Here is a 23,206-nt window from a genome sequence, read left to right as displayed (position 1 = left end):
ATGGCCCCACACTCTCTCTCTCTGGGGTCCACCTTCCAGACCCTACAAAGTGGGGAACCCACCTGGTTGTGGGAGCTGGGGTTAAGGTGCCCTGACCCGCCTTTCACCGGGGTGGTCACTGGCCTGGCATTTCCTGGGGGCTCCCGCACCACTGAGAGCCCCACCAGGCCACCCACTCCTGGCAGGGTGCAGTTTTAGGTCGTACCCAGGACCAGGAGCCTCCTGACCATCCCCTACAGCTCCTCCCTTCCCTCCAGATGATACCAGCAGCCCTCTGGCCAGGCCATGTTGTTGCTGGGCCTCCCAGCAGCAAAATGCCCTGTTTATATGGGCAGCCCTGAATCTAAAATGGCTGCCCTCATCAGGCACCTGCCGGCTGCTGGCTTCCGGCCCTTAAAGTGGCAGCACAAACAGTGCCCTGCCACAGGCTGGAAGGGACCTCATGAGATCATCGGGTCCAGCCACCCCGCCTTAGGCAGGAAGTCAGCTGGGATCGAGTGACCCCAGCAAGAAATATATCCACCTTTTCTTTGAAAGAGTCCAGAGTAGGTGCTTGCACCACATCCAGGGGAGTTTGTTCCAGACCCAGGACACATGCACTGTAAAGAATTTTTTTCTTGTCTAGTCTAAAATCAGCCTTCCTGGAGTTTATGGCAGTTACACCTTATTATCCCTTAGGGAGCTCTGTTAAACAGCTGTTCTCCCAGGTCCTAATGTACCCCTCTTATGTAACTGTGGGCTGCCACTCAAGTCCCCCTTGAGCCTTCTCTTCTCCAGACTGAAGAGTCCTAAGTCCCTCAGCCTCTCCTCATATGGCCTTTCCTCCAGGTCTTGGATCATATGAGTGGATCTCCTCTGGACTCTCTCAAGCTTCTCCACATCCTTCTTGAAGTGGGGGACCCAATACTGGATGGAGTAATCCAGCTGCGGTCTCACCAGGACTGAGTAAAGCTGGAGGATGACTTGCCTGGTTTTGCTTGAGATGCACCAGTAGATGCATGCCAGATTTTGGTTTGCTTTGCCAGCCACAGCATCGCGTTGGTGGCTCATATTCATCTTGTGGTCAATCAAGACCCCCAAGTCTCTTGACAATTTTGTCCAGGATTTTTCCAGGGACAGACGTCAGACTGATTAGTCTATAGTTCCCTGGGTCATCCCTCCTCCCTTTCTTGAAGACAGAAACCACACTGGCTCTTTTCCAGTCTTCCGGGACCTCGCCTGAGTGCCACAAATTTTTAAGGCAGACAAGGTTCCTTGGGTGAATTTGATATCTTCTATTAGACCAACCCAAATGGTTGGAGAGTAGTTATTAAGCAAGCTTTCGGGTTCAAAAACCTTTTGTCAGGCTAAGGAAGCTGCAGCAGTTGGTGTGTGCTCTTCCTGGATGGAATGAAAAGTAAACAAGCCAGGGGCTGGGCTGGGGAGTCAGTTGCCAGGCCGATTATAATGTATCAAAAATCCAGTGTCTATGTTTAGTCCATGATCTCTAGTATCCAGGAGGTTGATGAAATGGAGCTCATAGGCTCGTCTCTGGGAAGTGTTGTGTAAGTTTCCCTTGAGAATCAGGACTGAGAGATTGGAGAGAGAGTGGCCCTCCTGTGAGAAATGTGCCCCCACCGGTAATTGGGTGTTTCTGTCTTTGATAGATTTCCGGTTTACACTTCATCCTCACACACAACAATTTCACTTTTAATAATCAACACTTCCTCCAGATAATGGGAACAGCTATGGGCACTAAAATGGCCCCACAGTATGCCAACCTTTTTATGAGCCACCTGGAAGAAGACTTCCTCAAGAACTGCACCATCAAACCCTTGCTATACTCAAGATACATCGATGACATCTTCATCATTTGGACTAAGAACCTGCAGTCTCTGAGTTCCATCAGAAATTCAAGTCACCATCCCTCCATCCGACTTTTGTTAGAATACTCCAGCACCAACATCTCCTTTTTAGACACAATGATCAGTGTCCAGAAGGGTAAAATACAGACCACAGTATACAAGAAACTCACAGACCAACATACATATCTGCACAGAACCAGCAATCACCCTAAACACACCAAAAAAGCTGTGATATACAGCCAAGCCCTCAGATACCACCGCGTTTGTACTGAAGAGAACACCCAGGATTGCCACCTCACCAATCTTAAAAAGGCTTTCACCCAGCAAGGACACTCCTCCAGAGAGGCAGATTGCACGTTTGAAAGAGCCACCTGGATACCACGTGAAAACTGCTGCAGTACAGAACACCCCCCTCCCCCCCACACACCCCAAAATCGCACACCACTGGTTATGACGTATCACCCCTCCCTTGAACCTGTATGGAAAATCCTCAAAAAATTGCAACCCCTACTAGACAGAGACCCTACTCTTAAAAAGATCTTCCCAGAGCCACCCATCCTAGCCTTCAAACAAGCACCAAACCTCGCCAACCTCATCACCAGAAGCAAACTTCCTCAAGCCCAGAACATACCAAAAGGATCCAGACCGTGCCATGACAAGAAATGCAAAACCTGCCAACACATCTCCACCACCTCCACAACAGAGCCATCAGCATCCCAGGATCGTACAGCTGCACCTCCAGGAATGTGATATACCTCATCCAATGCACCAAATGCCCTGATGGAAAATACGTAGGAGAGACCAAACAACAACTGCGCACCAGAATGAACGCACACCGGAAATCTATCAAAGACAGAAATACCCAATTACCGGTGGGGGCACATTTCTCACAGGAGGGCCACTCTCCCTCCAATCTCTCAGTCCTGATCCTCAAGGGAAACTTACACAACACTTCCCAGAGACGAGCCTGAGCTCCATTTCATCAACCTCCTGGATACTAGAGATCATGGACTAAACATAGACATTGGATTTTTGATACATTATAATCTGCCTGGCAACTGACTCCCCAGCCCAGCCCAGCCCAGCCCAGCCCAGCCCCTGGCTTGTTTACTTTCATTCCATCCAGGAAGAGCACACACCAACTGCTGCAGCCTCCTTAGCCTGACGAAGGGTTTTTGAACCCGAAAGCTTGCTTAGTAACTATTCTCCAACCATTTGGGTTGGTCTAATAAAAGATATCAAATTCACCCAAGGAACCTTGTCTGCCTATGCCCTTAGACCAACATGGCTACAACCTAAACCCCTACAAATTTTTAAATCTCTCTGCCAAGGGGGATGCAATGATGTCTGCCAGCTCCTTCAGACTCTCGGGTGCATTCCGTCTGGGCCCACAGACTTGTGAATGTCCATTTTCTCAAGGTGTTCCCTCACCTGATCCACATCGATTTTGGGGCCGTCACCCGCTCCCAGAATGGTTTGTGTCTTTCCTGACAGTGTGATCCTCCTGGGAGGGTGAAAAACCGATGCAAAAAAGTCATTTAGGAGATTGGCTCTTTCTTGGGCATCAGATGTCAGTTGCCCCACTGGATCTCACAGGGGCCCAATGCTACCTTTGTTCTTTTTCCAACTTCCCATGTATCTGAAGAAGGACTCTTTGTTGTCCTTAATTCTGGTAGCTAGCCTGAATACAGTTTATGCCTTGGTTTTTCTCGACTGCTCTCTACATGCGCAGGCGAGTGCAGAGTAATCCTCTTTGGTGACGCTTCCTGTTTGTCAGCTAGTGTAGGCCTCCCTTTTGAGTTTAATGAGGTGCAAAAGTTCCTTATTCAGCCATGGGGGCTTCCAAGGGAGATGAAAAACAGGTGCAATGCAAGAAATTTACTAGTATACTACCCTTTAACAACTAGAAACTATGCTCCTCATAAACCCTTAAACATCCTATAATTTACAGCTGCTGTATTTAAACCTGTGCCAGAGGCAACAGTTTGGATTTTCTCACGTTTTTCCTGCAGCCCCTAAAGCTGTTTATATTCCCCATTCAAAACCAACAGATGTATTTGAGTAAATGTAATTATAGACAAGACAGTTTTCCTACCAAATTAGCATGGCGAAAAAAGCCCCTCGTCTTATAATCTCATACAAGGAAAGCTCACTGTCCATCATTAAACTGCCAAAAGTAGCATGTGCTCAGCAATGGAAACAAGCTAACTATGAAGTTGATTAAATACAGCCAACACTGAGTATAACTATAAAACACATGGTCCATATTGGGTAAACATGCTGATGGGAACCCACCACAAGAATAGGCTAGTACAGCCTATCTGAATAAGTTCCTCTCACTGCCAACTCTTTTTCCAAGTCACAGTGAACCACCACTCAGCATACATTTTGACTTCCTCTTCACTCCCACAGCTGAGCTGTGCCTGTCCTTCCCTTTTCCAATGATGCCCATTTCTTCAACCTTATCCAGAGAACAGCAGGACATCTGAAACCTACCATCCTACACCTGCTTGGCTGACATCACTCCATCTGACATCAGAAGAGCAGTGGCCAGCAGTACAGAACAATTGAGACAAACTGAAGATGTGAGGCACCCACTGTACAACCATCCTGCAGTACACAAATGTCTGAAGTCATGCAGGAGCTTCCTCGCTAGCACCTTTTGATGCCACATCTAAAGAGATACAACTACAGATGTGGAAAGAAAGGCTGAAGAAAATACCTGCCAGCAAAAAAATAGACATTCCAGTGGTCAAGTCATTACCACTAGGGACTGACAAACCATAGCAAAGGTGGTAATATCTCAATCACCTATGTCCCAGAGTTGGACACTCCAAGGAATTAATCAAGAAGTGGAGCTATACCATTGGTTCAACCACTTGTGATTATGGCACAGAACCTCAGACTATGCAATCTGCTGTAATGCCCACTGCTTGAAAGCACATGTACAATGAAAGATTTCACAAAGTACAATAAATGAGCACAAGCAGGTTACCAAATGGCCAAGTAAGGCAGAGAGATGTGAGATGAGGACAATGACCAGTCTTAAATGCCTGGCAAACATTATCAAACAGAGCCCCAAACAGCTCATGAAGAATCCCTCTGTCGCCCCTTCTCTCAGCCTGGCACATATGATTAGTGTGGCCCCGCTCTCCATGAGGTGAAGCTGGACCAGGTTGCCCTGTACCTCATCTGCATATACATTTTTGGAATACAGGTTGTAGGCGTGTTGGTCTACAGGTAAAAGGAATCAGAACTCTTGGTAAAGGTGCTATCTTTTATTAGACCAACCCAATATTTGTGTAACAGACTGTAACAGAACGGATACTCACCCATAGCGGGTGTCCAGCAGTGAGCTGAAACCAGAACGAAAGGACTGAAGCAATTCTGCCTTCAGGCCCTGGAAACAGGGTCCCTGACAGAGCCCTAGAATTCGGCAGCCAGGACTGACTGGCTGCTGAGATCTGGTGTGGAAGGTTGGCCATTGGGGACAATTGGGGAGCTGAAGAAGTGACAGGCAGAAAGGAATGTCTGATGGGCAGAAAAGGGTGTTGTGGGGAGGAGGTTGTTTGTGCATTACAGGAGGCTGAGCAAGGGTTGTTATAAAGTTATATATATATTTGTAAGCATTGAGTTCATTAGTACTATTCCACAAGTTAACTGAGTTATGAATTAAACCTTAGAATAGACAATGGTGTGTGTATACGAATATAAATATATGTATGTAAATATCTGAATATAAATTAATACACATCTATATATATTGTAAATAATAAATATTGTAAATAGTTACCTGTTCTGTCAGAGTGCTGTAACAGGAGGTATTCCCCATACCAGGATCTGAGGTTCCTCATTAACCCAAAGGAACCAAAGGACAGGTCTAGCTGGTGCCCCAGGGTTCCACAAATTGCCACTAGCAGCAGTTAGTGGGGTGTTGCAAATAAATATTTTTTTTGCAAATGTAAGCTTTCAGGCACATGTGCCCTTCTTCAGGCATAGGAGAGTGCACTTTCCTATGCTTGAAGAAGGTCATATGTGCCCGAAAGCCTGCAAATAAAGAAAACATTTTGCAAATATCTACTTGGTCTAATAAAAGACATCACCTCTGCCAAAAGTTTTGATATAAAATTTTGAAGCATTCCAGGACAAGAACACCTGGCTCCAGTCATCAGTGGGGAACTAATTAGCACATGGCTACTTTGTGGGGGGCAGTATCTTGAGCGCACACATACAAGCTGAGTAATCCTGAGTTGTGAGATCACCGTGGCTTGAAATGCTACCAATTCTGGTGGGGTCTAGCTCAATGAACTACATGAGTCATTGGATTAATATCATACACAGTGGGTACATCTATATGTGCCCCTATGACACCATTGTTACGGCACTGTGCCTGCAGCACAACATTATTTTTAGCCATTACATCACCATATCAATGCGCTATAGTGAGGGAGCGTGTTGCTATGGCAACATAGCTGTGGCATCATGGTTTGTGCCCACTAACACTATGTTGCCATAGCACATTGCTATGGCAATGTAGCATCTCGTGTAAACATGTCCAGTTTGTACTACATAGAAGCAAGTCTCCCCAAGCACACATCAGACAGCTGGAGGAGCCACTATCCCAGAGACAGCTCCACAGACTGATGAAAAAAGACATGTTTGAGCATAAGACAGGGCATAAAAATAATTTAAAAGGGAGAATGAAAAGGCTATAGACCCTCCCCACCAGCACAACCTTCATGGTGATTCTTATAGCCTCAGTAAATGTGAGACACCTGTGTAGGCAGGAAAAATGGGATACACCTGAAATGATCCTCAGGCAATTGCAAGTGGACATTATCTGTCTTCAGGAATGTGGCCTGCCTAATTCTAGAGATTATGCTTTGTTCAGGAACCTGGTAATTCAGGCCCTCATTCTGGTCAGGAGTCAATGAGGATTAGGCAGCAGGATTGGTCATAATCTTCCTGAGAGGAGACAGAGTGCACCCCTTACATCACAGAGAAATTATCGAAGGCAGGTCACCCTGGAAACAGAGGAAGGAAGATATGACCTCCTTAATGACTATGCACCCGCTAACAGAACAGTGAAACATGCCTTTCTTAAAAACATGACCGTAGTGGTGCCCAGAGCCTGGGCTGTGATGATCTAAACTGCACCATCGAGGTAGGAGGCAGAAGAAGCAGAGGACAAATGAAGGGACTGGACAGAATCTCTAGGCTGTTGAAGCAGCTTATCAGCAAACACAGCCTGGAGGATGCAGGCAGATAAGTCAAAGGTAATGGGGGAGGGACTGAACATGAGCCTTCTGGACATCGAAAAGATAGAGCGGGAGTTCAGACAGCACTACCCTGAGTGGAAAACCCTCAGACCTAGATACTGGAACCACACAGAGTAGAGGGCCAGTGTGAAAGAGAACAAGAGACTGAAGCGATCCAGAAGGCTGACAGGAGGCGAGCCTAGATCCAGAAGGCAACATAAACATCTACACCACAAATTGCAGAGCCTGCACAAGCAGCCAGCTTGGGGTTGGGATGTGAGGGGAGGCCTGTACCAGGCGCCGATTTGAAGACCCAAATCGGGGCTTGGTACAAGGAACAGCCCCCCCATCTTATTTTAGCAAGATAAAGGAAACCAAGAAGGAAGCTATGACCAGTCCGATACATGGAGCAGGTGTGGAGCACTGGTTGAACGAGGGGATGTTGGAGATGGTGGTGGCCTTCTACTGGGAGCTCTACACTGCATGCCCAGAGGAACTGGGGGCCCTGCAGGAATGCCTGCAGAAGCTCGCATGGGTCTGGGTCAGAAGCTGGATGAGATCAAAAAGTGCTCCACAGCATCAAGAACTGTAAGTCTCCCGGGGGAGACTACCTGCCTAAGGAGTTTTAATATGCTTTCTGGTACCAGGTGGGCCAAGACCTGTTGGGGGTGTGTGTGTGTGTGTGTGTGCGCGCGCGCGTCTCTGTAGTTGTGCGTTAGTGTGCATGTCTCTGTTTCTGTGCATCTGTGTGTCTCTCTGTTCCTGTGTGTGGGTTTCTGTCTGTGGGCTTGTGTATGTGTATACGTCTGCTTCTGTGCATTTGTGTGTGTGTGTGTGTGTGTGTGTGCGCGTGCGCGCATATCTCTCAGTTTCTGTGTGTGTTTCTGTTTGTGTGTGTGTTTTTGTGGGTGTGTTTAGATATCTTTCTGCTTCTGTGTGCGTTTTTTTCTTTGCGTCTTTGTGTATATTTTTCTGTTTCTATGAGTCTGTGTGCACTTGTCTGCATCTCTAAGTGCATGTTTGTTTCTGTGCGTGTTTCGCTGTGTGTGTTTGTGTGCATTTCACTGTGTGTGTTTGTTTGTTTCTGTGCGCTTGTGTTTCTGTGCATTTGTGTGAGTTTGTTTGTGTGAGTTGCCGTGTGCATTTGTTTCTGTGTTCGTGCTTGTGTTTCTGTGCGTTTCCATGTGCTTTTGTTTCTGTGCATTTCCATGCACTTCTGGTTTCTGTGCATTTGTGTGTGCGTGCATGTGTGTGTTTCCGTGCATTTGTTTCTGTGTGTGCATCTGTTTCCGTGTGTTTCTGTTTCTGTTCCTGATTCTGTCTCTTTGTTTCTGTGTGTGCGTTTCTCTGTTTCTGTGTGCGTGCTTCTGTATGAATGTCTGTATGTGTGTGTTCGTGTGCTTGTTTCTGTATGTGGTTGTTTGCGTGTGTGCTTCTCTGTTTCTGTGTCTATTTCTGTGCGTGTTTGTTTTTGTATGCGTGCATCTTTCTGTGTCTGTGTATTTCTTTGTGTGTATCTTTCTGTTTCTGTGTGTGTGCTCATGTGTGTGTTTCTGCGCATTTCTCTCTGCTTCTGTGCATGTCTGATTCTGTGCGTGTTTCTGTATGTGCATTTCTCTGTTTCTGTGCGCGTTTCTGTATGTGCGTTTCTCTGTTTCTGTGCATGTTTCTCTTGGTTTCTGTTTGTTTGTGTATCTATCTGTTTCTGAGCCTGCACGTGTTTTTGTGTTTGTTTCTGCGTTTGTGTGCATTTTTGTTTGTGTATTTCTGTGTGCATTTGTTTCTGTATGCATTTTTGTGTGCATGTTTCTTTCAATTTCTATTTCCACATGTTTGTGTGTTTGTTTCTGTGTGTGTTTCTGTTTGTTTGTTTTTACTGTTTCTCTGTTTTTGTGTGTTTCTGTTTGTTTGTTTTTACTGTTTCTCTGTTTTTGTGTGTTTCTGTTTGTCTTTGTTTCTGTTTGTGTGTCTTTTTTGTTTCTGTGTTTCTATTTCTGCGTGTGTTTGTTCTGTCCATTTTTCTGTTTCTGTGCGCGGGTACGTCTGTGTTTCTTTCTATTTGTTTCCATGTGTGTTTGTTTCTCTGCATTCTTCTGTTTCTCTGTGACTTTTTGACTTTTAACAACTTTATTTCACAAACGATCAGGTACAAAAAGCAAAAAAACCATCAAACACCAAAGAGAAACCATTCCAGGACATTCAGAACATCACACTGTGACAAACACCTTCGCAGTAATACACATCATGTCTAACATGCCATATATAAACGCCAACTAACGGACGGCGACCGCCACTCAGCCTCAGAACCAGACTGATTAAAGGGAGTTCACGGTACTTGGTGTCCTGGGAGCAGAGGCCCAGCCACATACCTTGCCCAGGCTCCAGCCACAGACCAAGAGCCCTAGCTGCCCAGGAGGCACTTAGCACTGTCAGGATGAGAGATGCTACCAGCAGCATGCAGCTACTATGATTATCAGCCCCTCCTGCACCCTCCAACTGGACCGGTCTCACTCGCCTAGGGCGTCTACATGGTCGGAACTTTTAAAGCCGTCTCTTCTCCCAACCTGATAACATGCCATATATATATCCCTCGAGAAACAAACAATTCCACCCTTCCCTGTCCCATAGTACACGCGCAAAAACCTTCAACATCTCACCCCAAGAAAATAAACAAAAGCAATCTGGTGAGGGCCCATGGCACGGCACAAGCCGGAAGCCATAGTCCGCCACCGCGCCTGCCCAGTCACCCAAACCGGTCAAGACATCAGAGCGCGTATTTGAGACGGCCGTCCTCCACGTGGCACAGCGCTCCCTCAAGGGCCCAGAGTGCCTCGAAGGCAGGCACCCCCCGCCGGATCACAGCGTGCTCAAACTCCAGTGAGAGGCGCACCCGCACTAGGAGGCCAAAGAGCCGCAGGGCATCGTCTGAGCCAGTGCTGGCAAGCCGGTTGCGGCGGGTCTTGAGGACGGCCATCTTAGCTTGGCCCAGCAAGAAGTTGGCCAGGCAGATGGCGCCCCGCTCGGCTGCCCGGTACGGGTAGGAGCACACGTAGGTGGTCTCCGAGAAGCTCCTGCCCAGCGCCCGCAGCGGCGGCTCGAGGGTGGCAAAGAGCGGCTGCAGGCGGGGACAGTCCAGGAAGGCATGAAAGAGATCCTCCTCCACGCCCCCAGGGCAGAAGGGACAGGCCGTCGAGGCGGCTGGGTCCAAGTGGGATGCAAACATGCCAGTGGCTAGGATGCCATGCAGCAACTGCCACTGCAGGTCGCCAGTCTTCTTGGCGGTCGGCGGCTTATACAATGTGCGCCACGCCGGGTGGGCTGGTGGGGAAGCTGGTGGCCCCAGGTGCTGTTGCCACGGTGTATCAGGGCGGCCCGCCAACACCTGAGCGTGGCAGACGCAAACCATCCAGGCATACAAGCTTCTACGCGATAGAGAAGCAAAGGGACCGTGGCCCGGGGGGATCTGGCGTGCCCGGAGATGGGCAGTGGGGTCCCCCAGGGCTCGGTCCTCGGACCCGCGCTGGTCAACATCTTCATCAGTGACTTGGACGAGGGGGTAAAAAGCACCCTATTCAAATTTGCTGATGACAGGATGCTTCTTAAAGGAGTCCAGAGCAGGTGCTTGCACCACCTCTGGAGGGAGTCTATTCCAGGCCTTGGGGGCTCAGACAGTAAAGAAGCTTTTCCTCATGTCCAGCCTAAAACGGTCTTGGAGGAGTTTGTGACCATTTGATTTTGTCATCCCATGGGGTTCTCTGGTGAACAGGCGTTCTCCACAGATCCTGATGCACACCTCTTATGAACTTATAGGCTGCCACACCCAGAGAGTGGTGGTGGATGGGTCATTTTCGACCTGGAGGGATATGGGCAGTGGGGTCCCCCAGGGCTTGGTCCTTGGACCCGCACTGGTCAACATCTTCATCAGTGACTTGGACGAGGGGGTAAAAAGCACCCTATTCAAATTTGCTGATGACACTAAGATGTGGGGGGATGTGGCACACTAGAAGGGAGGAATAGGCTGCAATTGGACCTAGACAGGTTACAGGGGTGGACAGATGAGAACAGGATGGGTTTCAACACTGACAAGTGCAAGGTGCTGCACCTGGGGAGGAAGAATCAGCAGCAGACCTACAGTCTGGGGAACTGCCTTCTTGTCAGTGCAGAAGCAGAAAAGGATCTTGGAGTCATTATTGATGCCAAAATGAACATGGGCCGGCAATGTGAGGACATGGTCAGGAAGGCCAACTGTACCTTGTCATGCATCCACAGATGCATCTTGAGCAGGTCCAAGGAGGTGATCCTCCCCCTCTATGCGACACTTGTCAGGCCGCTGTTGGAGTACTGCATCCAGTTCTGGGCGCCGCACTTCAGGAGGGACGTGGACAGCATTGAGAGGGTTCAGAGGAGGGCCACCCACATGATCAGGGGGCAGCAGGGCAGGCCCTACGAGGGGAGGCTACGGGACCTGAACCTGTTCAGTCTCCACAAGAGAAGGCTGAGGGGGGATCTAGTGGCCTGTTACAAACTAGTCAGAGGGGACCAGCAGGCATTGGGGGAGTCCCTGTTCCCCCGAGCACTACCAGGAGTGACTAGAAATAACGGTCACAAGCTGGCAGAGGGCAGATTCAAACCAGACATCAGGAGGTGCTACTTCAGTCAGGGTGGCTAGGATCCAAAACCAACTTCCAAGAGAAGTGGTGCTGGCTCCTACCCTGGGGTTCTTTAAGAGGAGGCTAGATGAACACCTTGCTGGGGTCGTTCTCCTTCCTGCCCCCAGTGCTCCTTCCTGCCATGGCAGGGGGTCGGACTTGATGATCTGTCAAGGTCCCTTCCGACCCTACAAACTATGAAACTATGAAACCAGGTCACATCTAAGCCTGCACTTTTCCAGGCTGAAGCGTCTTATAGCTCTCAGCCTCTCATCATAAGGCCTGTTTCTCCTGCCCTCTGATCATGCGTGTGGCTCTCCTCTGGACTCTCTCAAGCTTCTCCACATCCTTCTTGAATTGTGGAGCCCAGAATTGAATGCAGTACTCCAGCTGTGGCCTCACCAAGGCCACATGCAGCAGGAGGATGACATCCTGATATTTGTTTGAGAAGCATCTATGGATTCTGTTTGTGTGTGTGTGTGTGTGTGTGTGTGTGTGTGTGTGTGTTTCTCTGCATGTGTTTCTGTGTGCGTGCATCTGTGTTTCTGTGCGCATATTTGTGTATGTGTGTTTCTGGTTCTGTGTGTGTTTGTGTTTCTCTCTGTTTGTGTGTTTCCGTATGTGTGTTTTTTTCCTGTGCGTTTCTCTCTGTTTCTATGCGTGTTTCCGTATGCACTGAGGTACACACACACACAGACACACTCATCTTTCAGCCTCTCTTTATATGGCCTGCTCTCCAGACCTCTAACCATACATGTGGCCCTCCATTGGACTTTCAAGTTTCTCCACATCTTTCTTGAAGTGCGATGCCCAGAACTGGATGCAGTACTCCAGCTGCGGTTTCACCAAAGGCCAAGCAGAGTGGGAGGATGACATCCTTAGTCTTGTTTGAGATGCACTGGTAGATGCATGCCAGTGTCTTATTCGCTCTGCCAGCTATGGCATCGCATTGGTGCTAATGTTCATTCTGTGGTCTATCGCTACCCCTAGGTATCTTTCAGTTGTGGCGCTGGCAAGTGCAGCACCGCCGAGCCTCTAAGTTTTGTGCATTATTTCTCCCTAGATGAAGCACTTTACATTTCTTTGTATTAAACGTCATCAGGTTTTGCTCCGCCCACCTTGCAAGCCGGTCCAGGTCAGTCTGTATCCCCAGCCTGTCCTCCAGCGTGACCACACTTCCCCATAATTTGGTGTCATCTGCATACTTTGCCAGTACGCATATATCTCTCTTGGTCTGCGTGTCTGTCTGCGTCTCTCTCCACATGCGTGACACTACGTGTGCGTTTCTCTCTTTCTGTGACTGCATGCGTCTGTGTCTGGGCATGTGTGGGTGTCTTTCTCTGTCTCTCACCTGCCTCTATCTTTGTTTCCCTGCCTATCCCTCTACCCTCCTCTCTCTGTCTCTCTGAGAGACCGACACAGACAGTCTCCTGTCTTCTCCCCCTCCTTCCAGAACCTGCCAGAGCTCTATTTCACTGCAGCAGGCAGGCACCAGCATCAGCTGTGGACACTGCCAGTAGGTTCAGGAGCTGGAATGCAGAATCTGCCAGCAGCATCCAACAGCTGATGCCAACACCCTCCCAATGTGGCAGCAGTGTAGTGGAAGCTCCAGCCCAAGTCCACAGCTGATGCCTGATGCTGCTGGGGCAAAGAAGTGCTACCTGCCTGCCCAGCCAGCACCACACAGTGGCTGGAGCTGCCAGCTGCCTGCGGCCCAGATCCGCCTGCAGACCAGATTGAATCTTTTTGTGGGCCAGATCTGGCCTGTGGGCCATATTTTGCCCACCTCTTTCCTAGTGGTTGTTGTCAAGCCAGTGCATGAGCTCTTTCCCTAACTGATTAAAATATAGCTTCTATTCTGGTTCAGAAATAATCCAAAATTAACCTTGAAGGAAATAAATACTATTTAAAAACATTTCATATGAAGCATTTCCTTTTATGCATGCATGGTTTGTGGAATGCAATAGGGATAGGTTTGTTCCTCCAGCCTGCTACAGTGCTCTGTTTGTCCTGACCCCCACCCGAGGAAGTGGAGGAAAGCAGGCAGACTGTAAATGAGATGTCTCCTGTACTCTCCATTTCTGCTCTCCTTGAGCCCCCACCTTCCTGAACAAGGGACCAGAGGCCTATGCCCTAGCTGTAGCTTTAAAAAAAATAAAGGCACAAAAATAAAGGGAGATCACTTAAAGAAAACAGTCACAATTAAAATGCAGATTTGTCATGCTTTTATTGGACCCTGGTGTCCTTATCACCGCAGTCACCCTGCTTTGCTTTGTACTAACAGGAATTGCCTCTTTCTGCTCCAGTATCTACGCAAAATGAGAGACAGTCACTCCCAGACCATCTCTTGGCCAATGCAGATCCCATGACCTACAATATATTTGCTAGCTTTATGTTTAGTCTAGTTTCATACATCCTCCAAGAGGAGTTATCCAGCTTTTCCCTTGGGTGGTGAAAACACAGCCTAGTGCATCTCAGTTGCCCCAGCATTTGCTGTTTTACAGCAGTGGCTTCTTCTAATCTTTCCCCACAAAAAAAGAAACAAACCCAGATTCTCACCTCACTGATGCGGATTTGCTGGAGCTCCTGTTCAGCTGCTGTCAGGGGAGCTGGTGCTGAGCATGAGGAGACGTGCTTCTGGTAACCACTTAGTGAGATGTCTTCCTGTAGCCACCAGACAGAAAGAGAGAATACAGGTTATTGTGCACTCTTTATAGAATGGAGAGCTCATCTTCCTGGAGCAGAATATCCCACCATATACAAGATAACTGGAAAATAGAATGCTCCTATGGAAAGTTTTATCAGAACTGTTATCTGGCCTTGCTGTCTATACACTTTTTTCCCCTGGATAGACTACACATTAAAGGTCACTGTCTCCGGTATCCTCCGATACCTACTGGATGCCAAGTGGTTACTCCCTGACCTGAGCAATGCCCTTTGCATTCTGTGTCCATTTAGGCTTCTAATATCATCACTACCTCAAGTATTATTTGCTGTATTCTCAATCCCTACAATCAAGAACAATGAGATCACCTACAGCTCTAAGAAAGTACAGTGCAGATAGTAAGCACACAACATGGGAACTACATACTTTTGGCCACTAATAAGGAGTTACTAAATAAGGATATAATCTCAGAATAAGGCCCATGTATCAGTGTCCATAAGGGCCAAAAATCTTTGGGAACTAAAGGAGTTCCTACTCATTCCATGCTAGAAGCAGAAGCTAAAAGTAAAACAATCCAGTCAACATAACAGCTTTATAGACAGATCACAAATTAAATGCAATGAACTGTTAGCTGTGTAACCTGATGTTAAGTAACTACACCATTATTATTATTATTATGGCAATGTCCAGAGATATCTTGTGTTAGGAATGGTATAAAGGTATCATGTTTCACCAGAAAAGCTTACAGGCTGCTTGCAGACGTGAAGAAACCCCCCGCAATTTACTTTAAACTGGGCACATTCCTACACTTAGCCCAGCACATACCCATAAGAGGCAGCACATTAATTCAACCTGGCTCTGCAGCATTTGCATAGATCGGGTGCATTAGCTGGGCTTTTTTGGCACTTTTACCTAACAGCTGATTGAATCAAGTCCTGCTGAAGCACCCAATCTATATGGACACCACAGAGCCAAGCTGAAATAACGCACAGCTTCTTCTGATAAAGTGCGTTTTCTTGCGGAGTTTTTTCATATTTGCAAGCAGCCACAACCTACAACTCAGCTGAAAGGACCTGTCTACACTTCAGCATTTATTTAAATAAATACACTGAAATAATTATTCCAGCAAAAGCCCCACATTTATTGCAGAAGATTATCCTGAATTATAGTTTGTATAATCACAGAATAGCTATTTCTGGTAGAGTCCCAAAATTAGATTAGATTGATTATCCTTTTAAAAAAATAAGCAATCTTGACTAACTTTTTACAAAATTTAAAAACAATCCTGAATTCAGGTTAGCCAATACCACTGAATAAAGAAATTCCCAACAGTAAAACAAACCAGGGGGGCCAGGAGCATGCTTTGAAGCAGTGAGGGAGCAACCTGTTTTGGCAGAAGTGCCATAAATTAAGCCCTACATCCTCCCCAAGTGTCATTCTGATCTCCTGCCCATGCTCAATCTGCTGCTCCCTGCCTGATCTGCTGTTCTGCTTTCTACTCCCTAGCCTATCTCCCATTGTGCTGCCTGCTCCTTCCCTAATCTTCCATGTGGCACAAGCTGCTTGTGCCACATGTGCTGTAGGCTGGTCACCCTCACTCTAAAAAATGTGGGAAACTAAACTTAAATTGTTGGATCTGGGTTAGGGTCAGAGGGGACAGCAACAAGGGTGATGTCATAGTGGGGGTCTGCTATAGACCACCAGACCAGGAGGAAGTGGTGCATGAGGCTTTCTTCAAACAGCTAATGGAGGCCCCGGTTCTCACGGAGGAATTCAATCACCCTGACATCTACTGCAAGGGCAATACAGCAGCGTGCAGGCAATCCAGGAAGTCACTGGAGAGGTTTTGGGGGCAACTTCCTGGTGCACATGCTGGAGCAGCCAACTAAAGGACATGCTCTTTTTGACCTGCTGCTCACAAACAGGGAAGAATTTTTGGGGAATGTAGTAGTGGATGGCAACTTGGGCAGCAGTGAACACGAGTAGAGTTCAGGATCCTGAGGAAAGGAAGGATGAAGAGTAGCAAAGTAAGGCCCCTGGACTTCAAGAAAGCAGACTTTGACTCACTCAGGGTGGAGTGGGCAGGATCCTCTGGGAAGCCAGTCTGGAGGAGAGAGGAATCCAGGAGAGCTGGCTGTACTTCAAAGAAGCCTTACTGAGAGCGCAGGAACAAGCCATCCCAATATGCAAGAAGACTAGCAAGTACAGAAGACTAGCTGGGCTTAGCAGAGAACTCTTCAGTAAATGAAATCACAAAAAGGAACTTATAAGAAGTGGAATCTTGGACAAATAACTAGGAAAGAATATAAGAGGATTACTCGGGCATGCAGGGATGAAGTCAGGAAGGTCACTGCACAACTGGAGTTGCAGCTAGTAAGGGATGTGAAGGGTAACAAGAAGGGTTTCTACAAGTATGTGGGTAGCAAAGAGGAGGATCAGGGAAAGTGTGGGTCCCTTACTGAATGGGGGAGGTAATCTTGTGACAGAGGATGCTGAAGAAACGCTGAAGTGCTCAATGTCTTTTTTGACTCAGTCTTCACAAGCAAGGTCAGCTCCCTGACTACTGCACCAGCAAGCACAGTTTGGGGATGAGGTGGTGAAAGAACAGGTTAGGGACTACTTAGAAAAGCTGGACGTGTACGAATTCATGGGTCCAGATGGGATGCACCCAAGGGTGCTGAGGAAGTTAGCTGATGTGCTTGCAGAGCCATTGGCCATCATCTTTGAAAACTCATGGCAATCAGAAGAGGACCTGGATGATTGGAAAGGGGTAGACATAGTGCTGATATTTCATAAAGGGAAGAAGGAGGATCCAGAGAACTACTGAGCAGTCAGCCTCACCTCAGTCCCTTGAAAACCATGGAGCGGGTCCTCCAGGAATTCATTTCTAAGCACTTGGAGGAGACAAAGGTGATTAGGAACAGTCAGCATGCGGTTCACCAGGGGCAAATCATACCTGACCAACCTGACTGACTTTTATGATGAGGTGACTGGCTCTTTGGATGTGGGGAGACTGGTAAATGTGGTGTACCTTGATTTTAGCAAGGATTTTGATAGTGTCCCACAGCATTCTCACAGGCAAGCTAAGGAAGTATGGGTTGGATGAATGAACTGTAAGGTAGATACAAAACTGGCTGGAGCATCAGGCTCAGAGGGTAGTAATCAATGGCCCAATGTCTAGCTGGCAGCTGGTATCAAGTGGAGTGCCCCAGAGATCAATCCTGGGGTCCGTTTTGTTCAATAGCTTCATCAATGACCTGGAAGATGACACAGAATGCACCCTCAGCAAGTTTTCAGATGGCACAAAGTTGGGGAGAGTAGTAGATACACTGGAGGGGATAGGATTCAGAGTGACCTAGACACATTGGAGGACTGGGCCAAAAGAAATTTCATGAGGTTCAACAAGGACAAGTGCAAAGTCCTGCACTTAGGACAGAATAATCCCATGTACCAGTATAGGCTGGGCACTGACTGGCTGGGCAGCAGCTCTGCACAAAAGGAGCTGCGGGTTACAGTGGACAATAAGCTGAATATGAGCCTGCAGTGTGCCCTTGTTGCCAAGAAGACTAATGGCATACTGGGTTGCATGGCTTGGTGTGTTGCCAATAGGCCAAGGGAAGTGATTATTCCTCTCTATTTAGCACTGGTGAGGCCACATCTGGAGTACTGTGTTCTGTTTTGGGCCCCCCACTACAAAAATGATGTGGACAAATTGAAGACAGTCCAGCGGAGGGCAACAAAAATGGTGAGGGGGCTAGGAGATATGACCTCTGAGGAAAGACTGAGGGAACTGGGCTTATTTAGTCTAGAGAAGAAAAGACAGAGGGGATTTAATAGCAGCCTTCAACTATGTGAAGGGGGATTTGAAAGAAGATGGAGCTAAACTGTTCTCAGTGATGGCAGATGACAGAACAAGGAGCAATGGTCTCAAGTTCCGGCACGGGAATTTTAGGAAGCATTTTCTCACTAGGAGGATAGTAAAACCCTGAAGCAGGTGGAAAGTGGAAGCTCCTTCCTTGGAGGTTTTCAAAACCCAGCTAGACAAAGCTTTGGCTGGGATGATCTAGTTGGGGATGGTCCTGGTTTGAGCAGGGGGTCAGACTAGATGTCCTCCTGAGGTCCCTTCCAACCCTAACTTTCTATGATTCTAAGAGCATAAGGAAGTAATATAAAGGCTGTATAAGGTTACAAAGAGAGATGGAATGGAAATCAGTGTAGAGAAGAGCAAAGTAATGACCACATCTACCAGAAGCAATGATTATGCACCAGTAAAAATTGGTAATGAAAAGCTAGAAAGAGTAACACACTTCAAATATCTTGGAGCAACCATCACCAGAGTTGCTACATCAGAATAAGTAGTAAAAACAAGAATACCTATCACCATTGGACAACTAACAAAGCTGAAGAAAATCTGTACTAGCAGCAATATCACAATGAAAACAAAATTCTACCTGCTGTATGCTGTTGTAATTTCAACAACTCTCTACGGCTGCAAGACCTGGACACTCGCTAGGAAGAGTGGACTGAGAGTGGATTGAGACCTTTGAAATGTGTTGCTTCAGAAGATTTCTACATATACCCAACACTGCACAAAGAACAAATCAATCTGAAAGATCAAATCGACAAGAAATTGGCAAATATAATTTACTCAAAATCATAAGAAGATCCAGTGGTTTGGATATGTACCATGAAAGCCCAGCACCCTTACCAATACCATCCTGCAGGGTGCTGTGGACAGACAAAGAGGAGGAGGAAGACCTAAGACAACCTGGACCACCAACATCAAAGACTAGACAGGATTAAAATGGATTGATTTTACAAGGATTGCAAAAGACCAGGAAGACTGGAAGAAAGTTACTGCTACAAATGTGCCACAAATGTCAGTGCGGCCTTGGAACTGACTTGACTTGACTATGCTGCTTTGTTGCTCCACTAGTAGCTATAAGCAGAAGCTTATTTCTTCCTTTCTGATCTCACTCAAAAGGGATGATATATATGTTGTAAGAAAATGTTCTTTATTCACACAGAAAACGGCTACAAAAATTGGAAAGATAGCACTCAAGGTAGGTAGATGTAAAAAGATAAAGAAAGCTGTTACAATGTTGTACAAACTGAAAGCAACTTACTCCCCATGCTGCAACCTGCAGAGGTAGTGACCCACTCAGATCTCAGCAACTGTAGCTATATTGAACAAGGTGGGTCCAATATCCTAGAATTTAACACCACATGGGCATTGCAAAGAATGGAGTAACTACATTTGAAGACAATACCCTGGAAGAATAAAGATGCATTTCAAGAAGCAAAAACAGATAGAAAAGAAAGCTGTATTGATCCATAAACACTTTCAGCTCACAACTTCTGTATCCCAGGATATTGTACAGGCTACAAAAAAAGAAGATTCTAACCCAGACTCTAACAGCTACAAGGTGCTATCACCTTGCTGTACATGCCATGAGCAAGTGATCGTACCTTAACTGTTCCAAACAGCTCATCCTTTATGTGTCCTCCTCCAAATTCTTTTTTCACTGTTGCTCTGGTTGCTGCATACAGCATCTTCAGCCTAACCTGAACAAACAGAGAGTAAGCAAAATATATTCATTGGTAGACAGAAAATGTAATGTGCTTGGAAAGCACATTCCTCCCTCTGATAATTCAATAACAGCAGTCTTATTGCCCTTTGGCAGTTGCAGTGCTAGACTTCTATATTATGTAGTGTTGCAAATCATCTGAAAAGAGAAAAATCACACTCATTAACAGACACTCAGTGTTGTCATCAAGTGCATTATCCCAGATTCATAATGTTATTTATAATTCTAAAATACTGTCCTGTCAGTCATGGGATTCACTTCATAGAACTGTAGACCTCCAGTAAATTATTCGATCAATACAATATCAGTAACTTTATTGGCATGGTAAAACCTAAATATGTGTCTCCTTTATTATGATTTTGTTATGTAAACATGAACCATTTTTAACTAGTGCTCCAAATAGAAGAATTAAAGATTTCTAGCAGTTCGGATCCCAGTCTATAAACTGACTTCTCACTGCTAAAAAAAATCATCAGGAGAAATCTGTCATTGAATCTTTGTTTAATTCCATTGTTTCTAGCTTTGTTGCTGATTTTAGGATTTATTAGATATATATGCTGTCCTTCCCAAAAGGCACAGAGCAGGTTAAAATAAAAGACAAAAAACTTTATAAAAACAGAGTATTAAAACAAGAAAGTATGAATTAAACCCTCCAAATTAAAAAACAATCTACTGCACCCCACTCTACCCATTCCGGCTCCCATCTCAACTAGTATAGCACTCCTCCCTTACCCCTGTACAAACCAACCTTACTTCTCACCCCTATAAACAGAAAAAAGGAGGATGAGTCCTCCCATCCCTACCCACATCCATCCCCTTATCTCACACTCAGAGGAGTCCACTTCCTCACCTCCTTTACTATTCCTTCCCAAGCCTGTAAGTCCTTCTCCCACAGCAGGACCATGGCTGTCCTCAAAACCTACTCATTCTCTTTTCCCCAATACTTCATTCTCTTTTCCCCAAAAATACACATTATTCAACTTAAATATTAACAACAAGCTATAACCCTGCTGATGTTATCTGTGTTCTATGCAAAAACCTTTGTAAAACACTTACCTATTGATAGCACATATCTATTGATATACAGCAGGGGAGTCAAATATACAGCCCATTGGACAGATGATCTGGCTCATGGGTTACTGGACTGACCCCACACACTGGCTCTCAGCTGCATGTGCTACACATAGTGCATAGGCTGTATCTGGAGCTATGCTCCCTGCATGCACCATAGGGGGCTGATGGTGGGGCACATGCTGCATGCAGACCTCACCAGACCATCCCTGCATGTGGATCGTACCAGATCCAGTACACAGGGCCAATCCAGGAGAGAGCTACCTGCAGAGTACACCCCAGCCGCACCCCTCCCCTTCTCCCCCATGCTGCATGCAGTGTGCATGATAAATCCAGTCCCATACACAGCAAACATGAACCTCAGAGCTCATTGTGCATGAGGCACTTAAGGTTGACACAGGGTGCACATTGCTTGTAGTGCATGGGCTGAACCCTGTGCTGCACCTGGGACTGGGGTTTTGGGACATGGGATGCATGCACTGCCCTGGACTGATCACTTATGCTGCCTATAGTGCTGGGTCCAGCCTATGTACCATGGGCACCACATGCCTGGCATGCTGGGTGCACAATGAGCCCCAGGACCAGCATGTACTGCACATACTGTGTGTGGTCCATGGGCTAGACAGACCTGGTGTCATAGGTGCTGCACCAGGACTTGGTCCTTGTCCAGCCCACAAGGCCGGATGATTTTGACACCTGTGTGTATAGGGTTGGAAAACTGGGGACAGGTTTGTGTCTTGTTTTAACAGTATTGATGTAAAAATGTTTGAATGTAAGGGACCCCATGCACTGGCCCTCCCCTACACTGTGTGCACTGGCCTTTCCTTATAAAATGGTAAGGTTTAAGAGCACCAGTACTGTAGGAGAAAACTGGACAGAAGTCACTGGGGGTCAGGACTCACCATGACTGATCAGACCTTCTGATCTGAGGTGGAGGGACCCTCAGATCAGACACAGCAGAACAGGCTTAGGTGGACCCCCACACAGAATGGAATTGCAGTCTGTCATCAAGCCTCAGAGGGAAAAATACCTGGGATATACAAATCTCTGTAGTAAGTTCAAGTTGAGATCTGCTACCCATTTGTTTCTTAAAGAGCTAAAATCCTTGGAATATCTTTGGGGGCTGTTCCTTAAAGTGGGACATAGACTAACAGGGTTGATTCTAGGGCTGGAATGGACCTCTGGAGATTGTCTGGTCCAACTCTCTACTCAAGGCAAGATGACCCTCATCCAAACCATCCCATACATGTCCTTGTCTAGCCTATTCTTAAAACTATACAATCAATGCTGTTGCACTACTACAAGGTATAGTGTCCAAAGACACCAAAAGCACCATAACCTACCCCAGGTAAAGGGACAAGGGTCATTACTGTCCCACTGCTGTGTTGTTAAAATGCACCCGAGAGATCCAAATAAAAGGGCAATGTCTCCCACCCCCAACTACAGAGGAAGTCAAAAAGCCCTACAGTCCATACCAATCTGACCCTAGGGTAAAATTCCTTCCTGATCTCAAATGTGGTGATTGGTCTGACACTGACCAGAGGGACAAGACCCTGTAACCAGGAACTTCTAGGTTTTTAGTCCCAGCAGGAGCTCTGGCACACCCCAGTCAAAATCCCCAGCCTTGGCTATAGCCAATACACAATACTTCTGAAAAACACGAAAGAAACTTTCGACAATTGTGGGGGGGGGGAGTCATTCGCCCTGCCTGGCAACCAGCAAGCATGACTCAACACATCACACACTAGCTGGACTGCCAGAGCTCCCCTTTCTGTAACCCCTCCAAAAATCTATCCCAGCTGCTTTAATCTTCTTTCATAACTAAGTTAGTTGTGGAGCTCTGCTTCACCCTCTTGCTGCTGAGCATGGTCTTCTTCAATATCCACCTGCTCAGGCCTGCAGAGCTCTTCTCATTGTTATCTCTCAGCAATCCATGTGTGTGTGGGAGGGGTTCCTGGGCTTCCAACCATTCCTCTTAAAGAGCACTCCAAGCATAGCTGCTCCTAGATCATCCTTGTCTAACACTTATCCAGCCTCTATTTGAAAACCTGAAATGATGGAGATTCCACAACTTCGCTAGGCAGCCTATTCCACTACCTCACTTTTAACAGTGAATAAGTTTTTCCTGATT

At 46.8% G+C, this 23,206-nt stretch overlaps 1 protein-coding gene across 1 annotated transcript in view; it reads right to left on the bottom strand.

Moving 5' to 3' along the window:
- TWF2 (twinfilin actin binding protein 2) overlaps positions 1-23,206 on the bottom strand; it is a 113,612-nt gene that overhangs the window by 22,834 nt on the left and 67,572 nt on the right. The window contains exons 4-5 of the mRNA XM_006270362.4: positions 19,886-19,981; positions 14,311-14,415 (exon numbers count right to left, since the gene is read on the bottom strand). Coding sequence (XP_006270424.1) covers positions 14,311-14,415; positions 19,886-19,981 — 201 coding nt within the window. The remainder of the gene's footprint in view (positions 1-14,310; positions 14,416-19,885; positions 19,982-23,206) is intronic.

The sequence above is a fragment of the Alligator mississippiensis genome, chromosome 12 (genome assembly GCF_030867095.1).
Source record: "Alligator mississippiensis isolate rAllMis1 chromosome 12, rAllMis1, whole genome shotgun sequence".
NCBI lineage: Eukaryota > Metazoa > Chordata > Crocodylia > Alligatoridae > Alligator > Alligator mississippiensis.
This window is presented reverse-complemented; position numbering and strand designations above follow the sequence as displayed.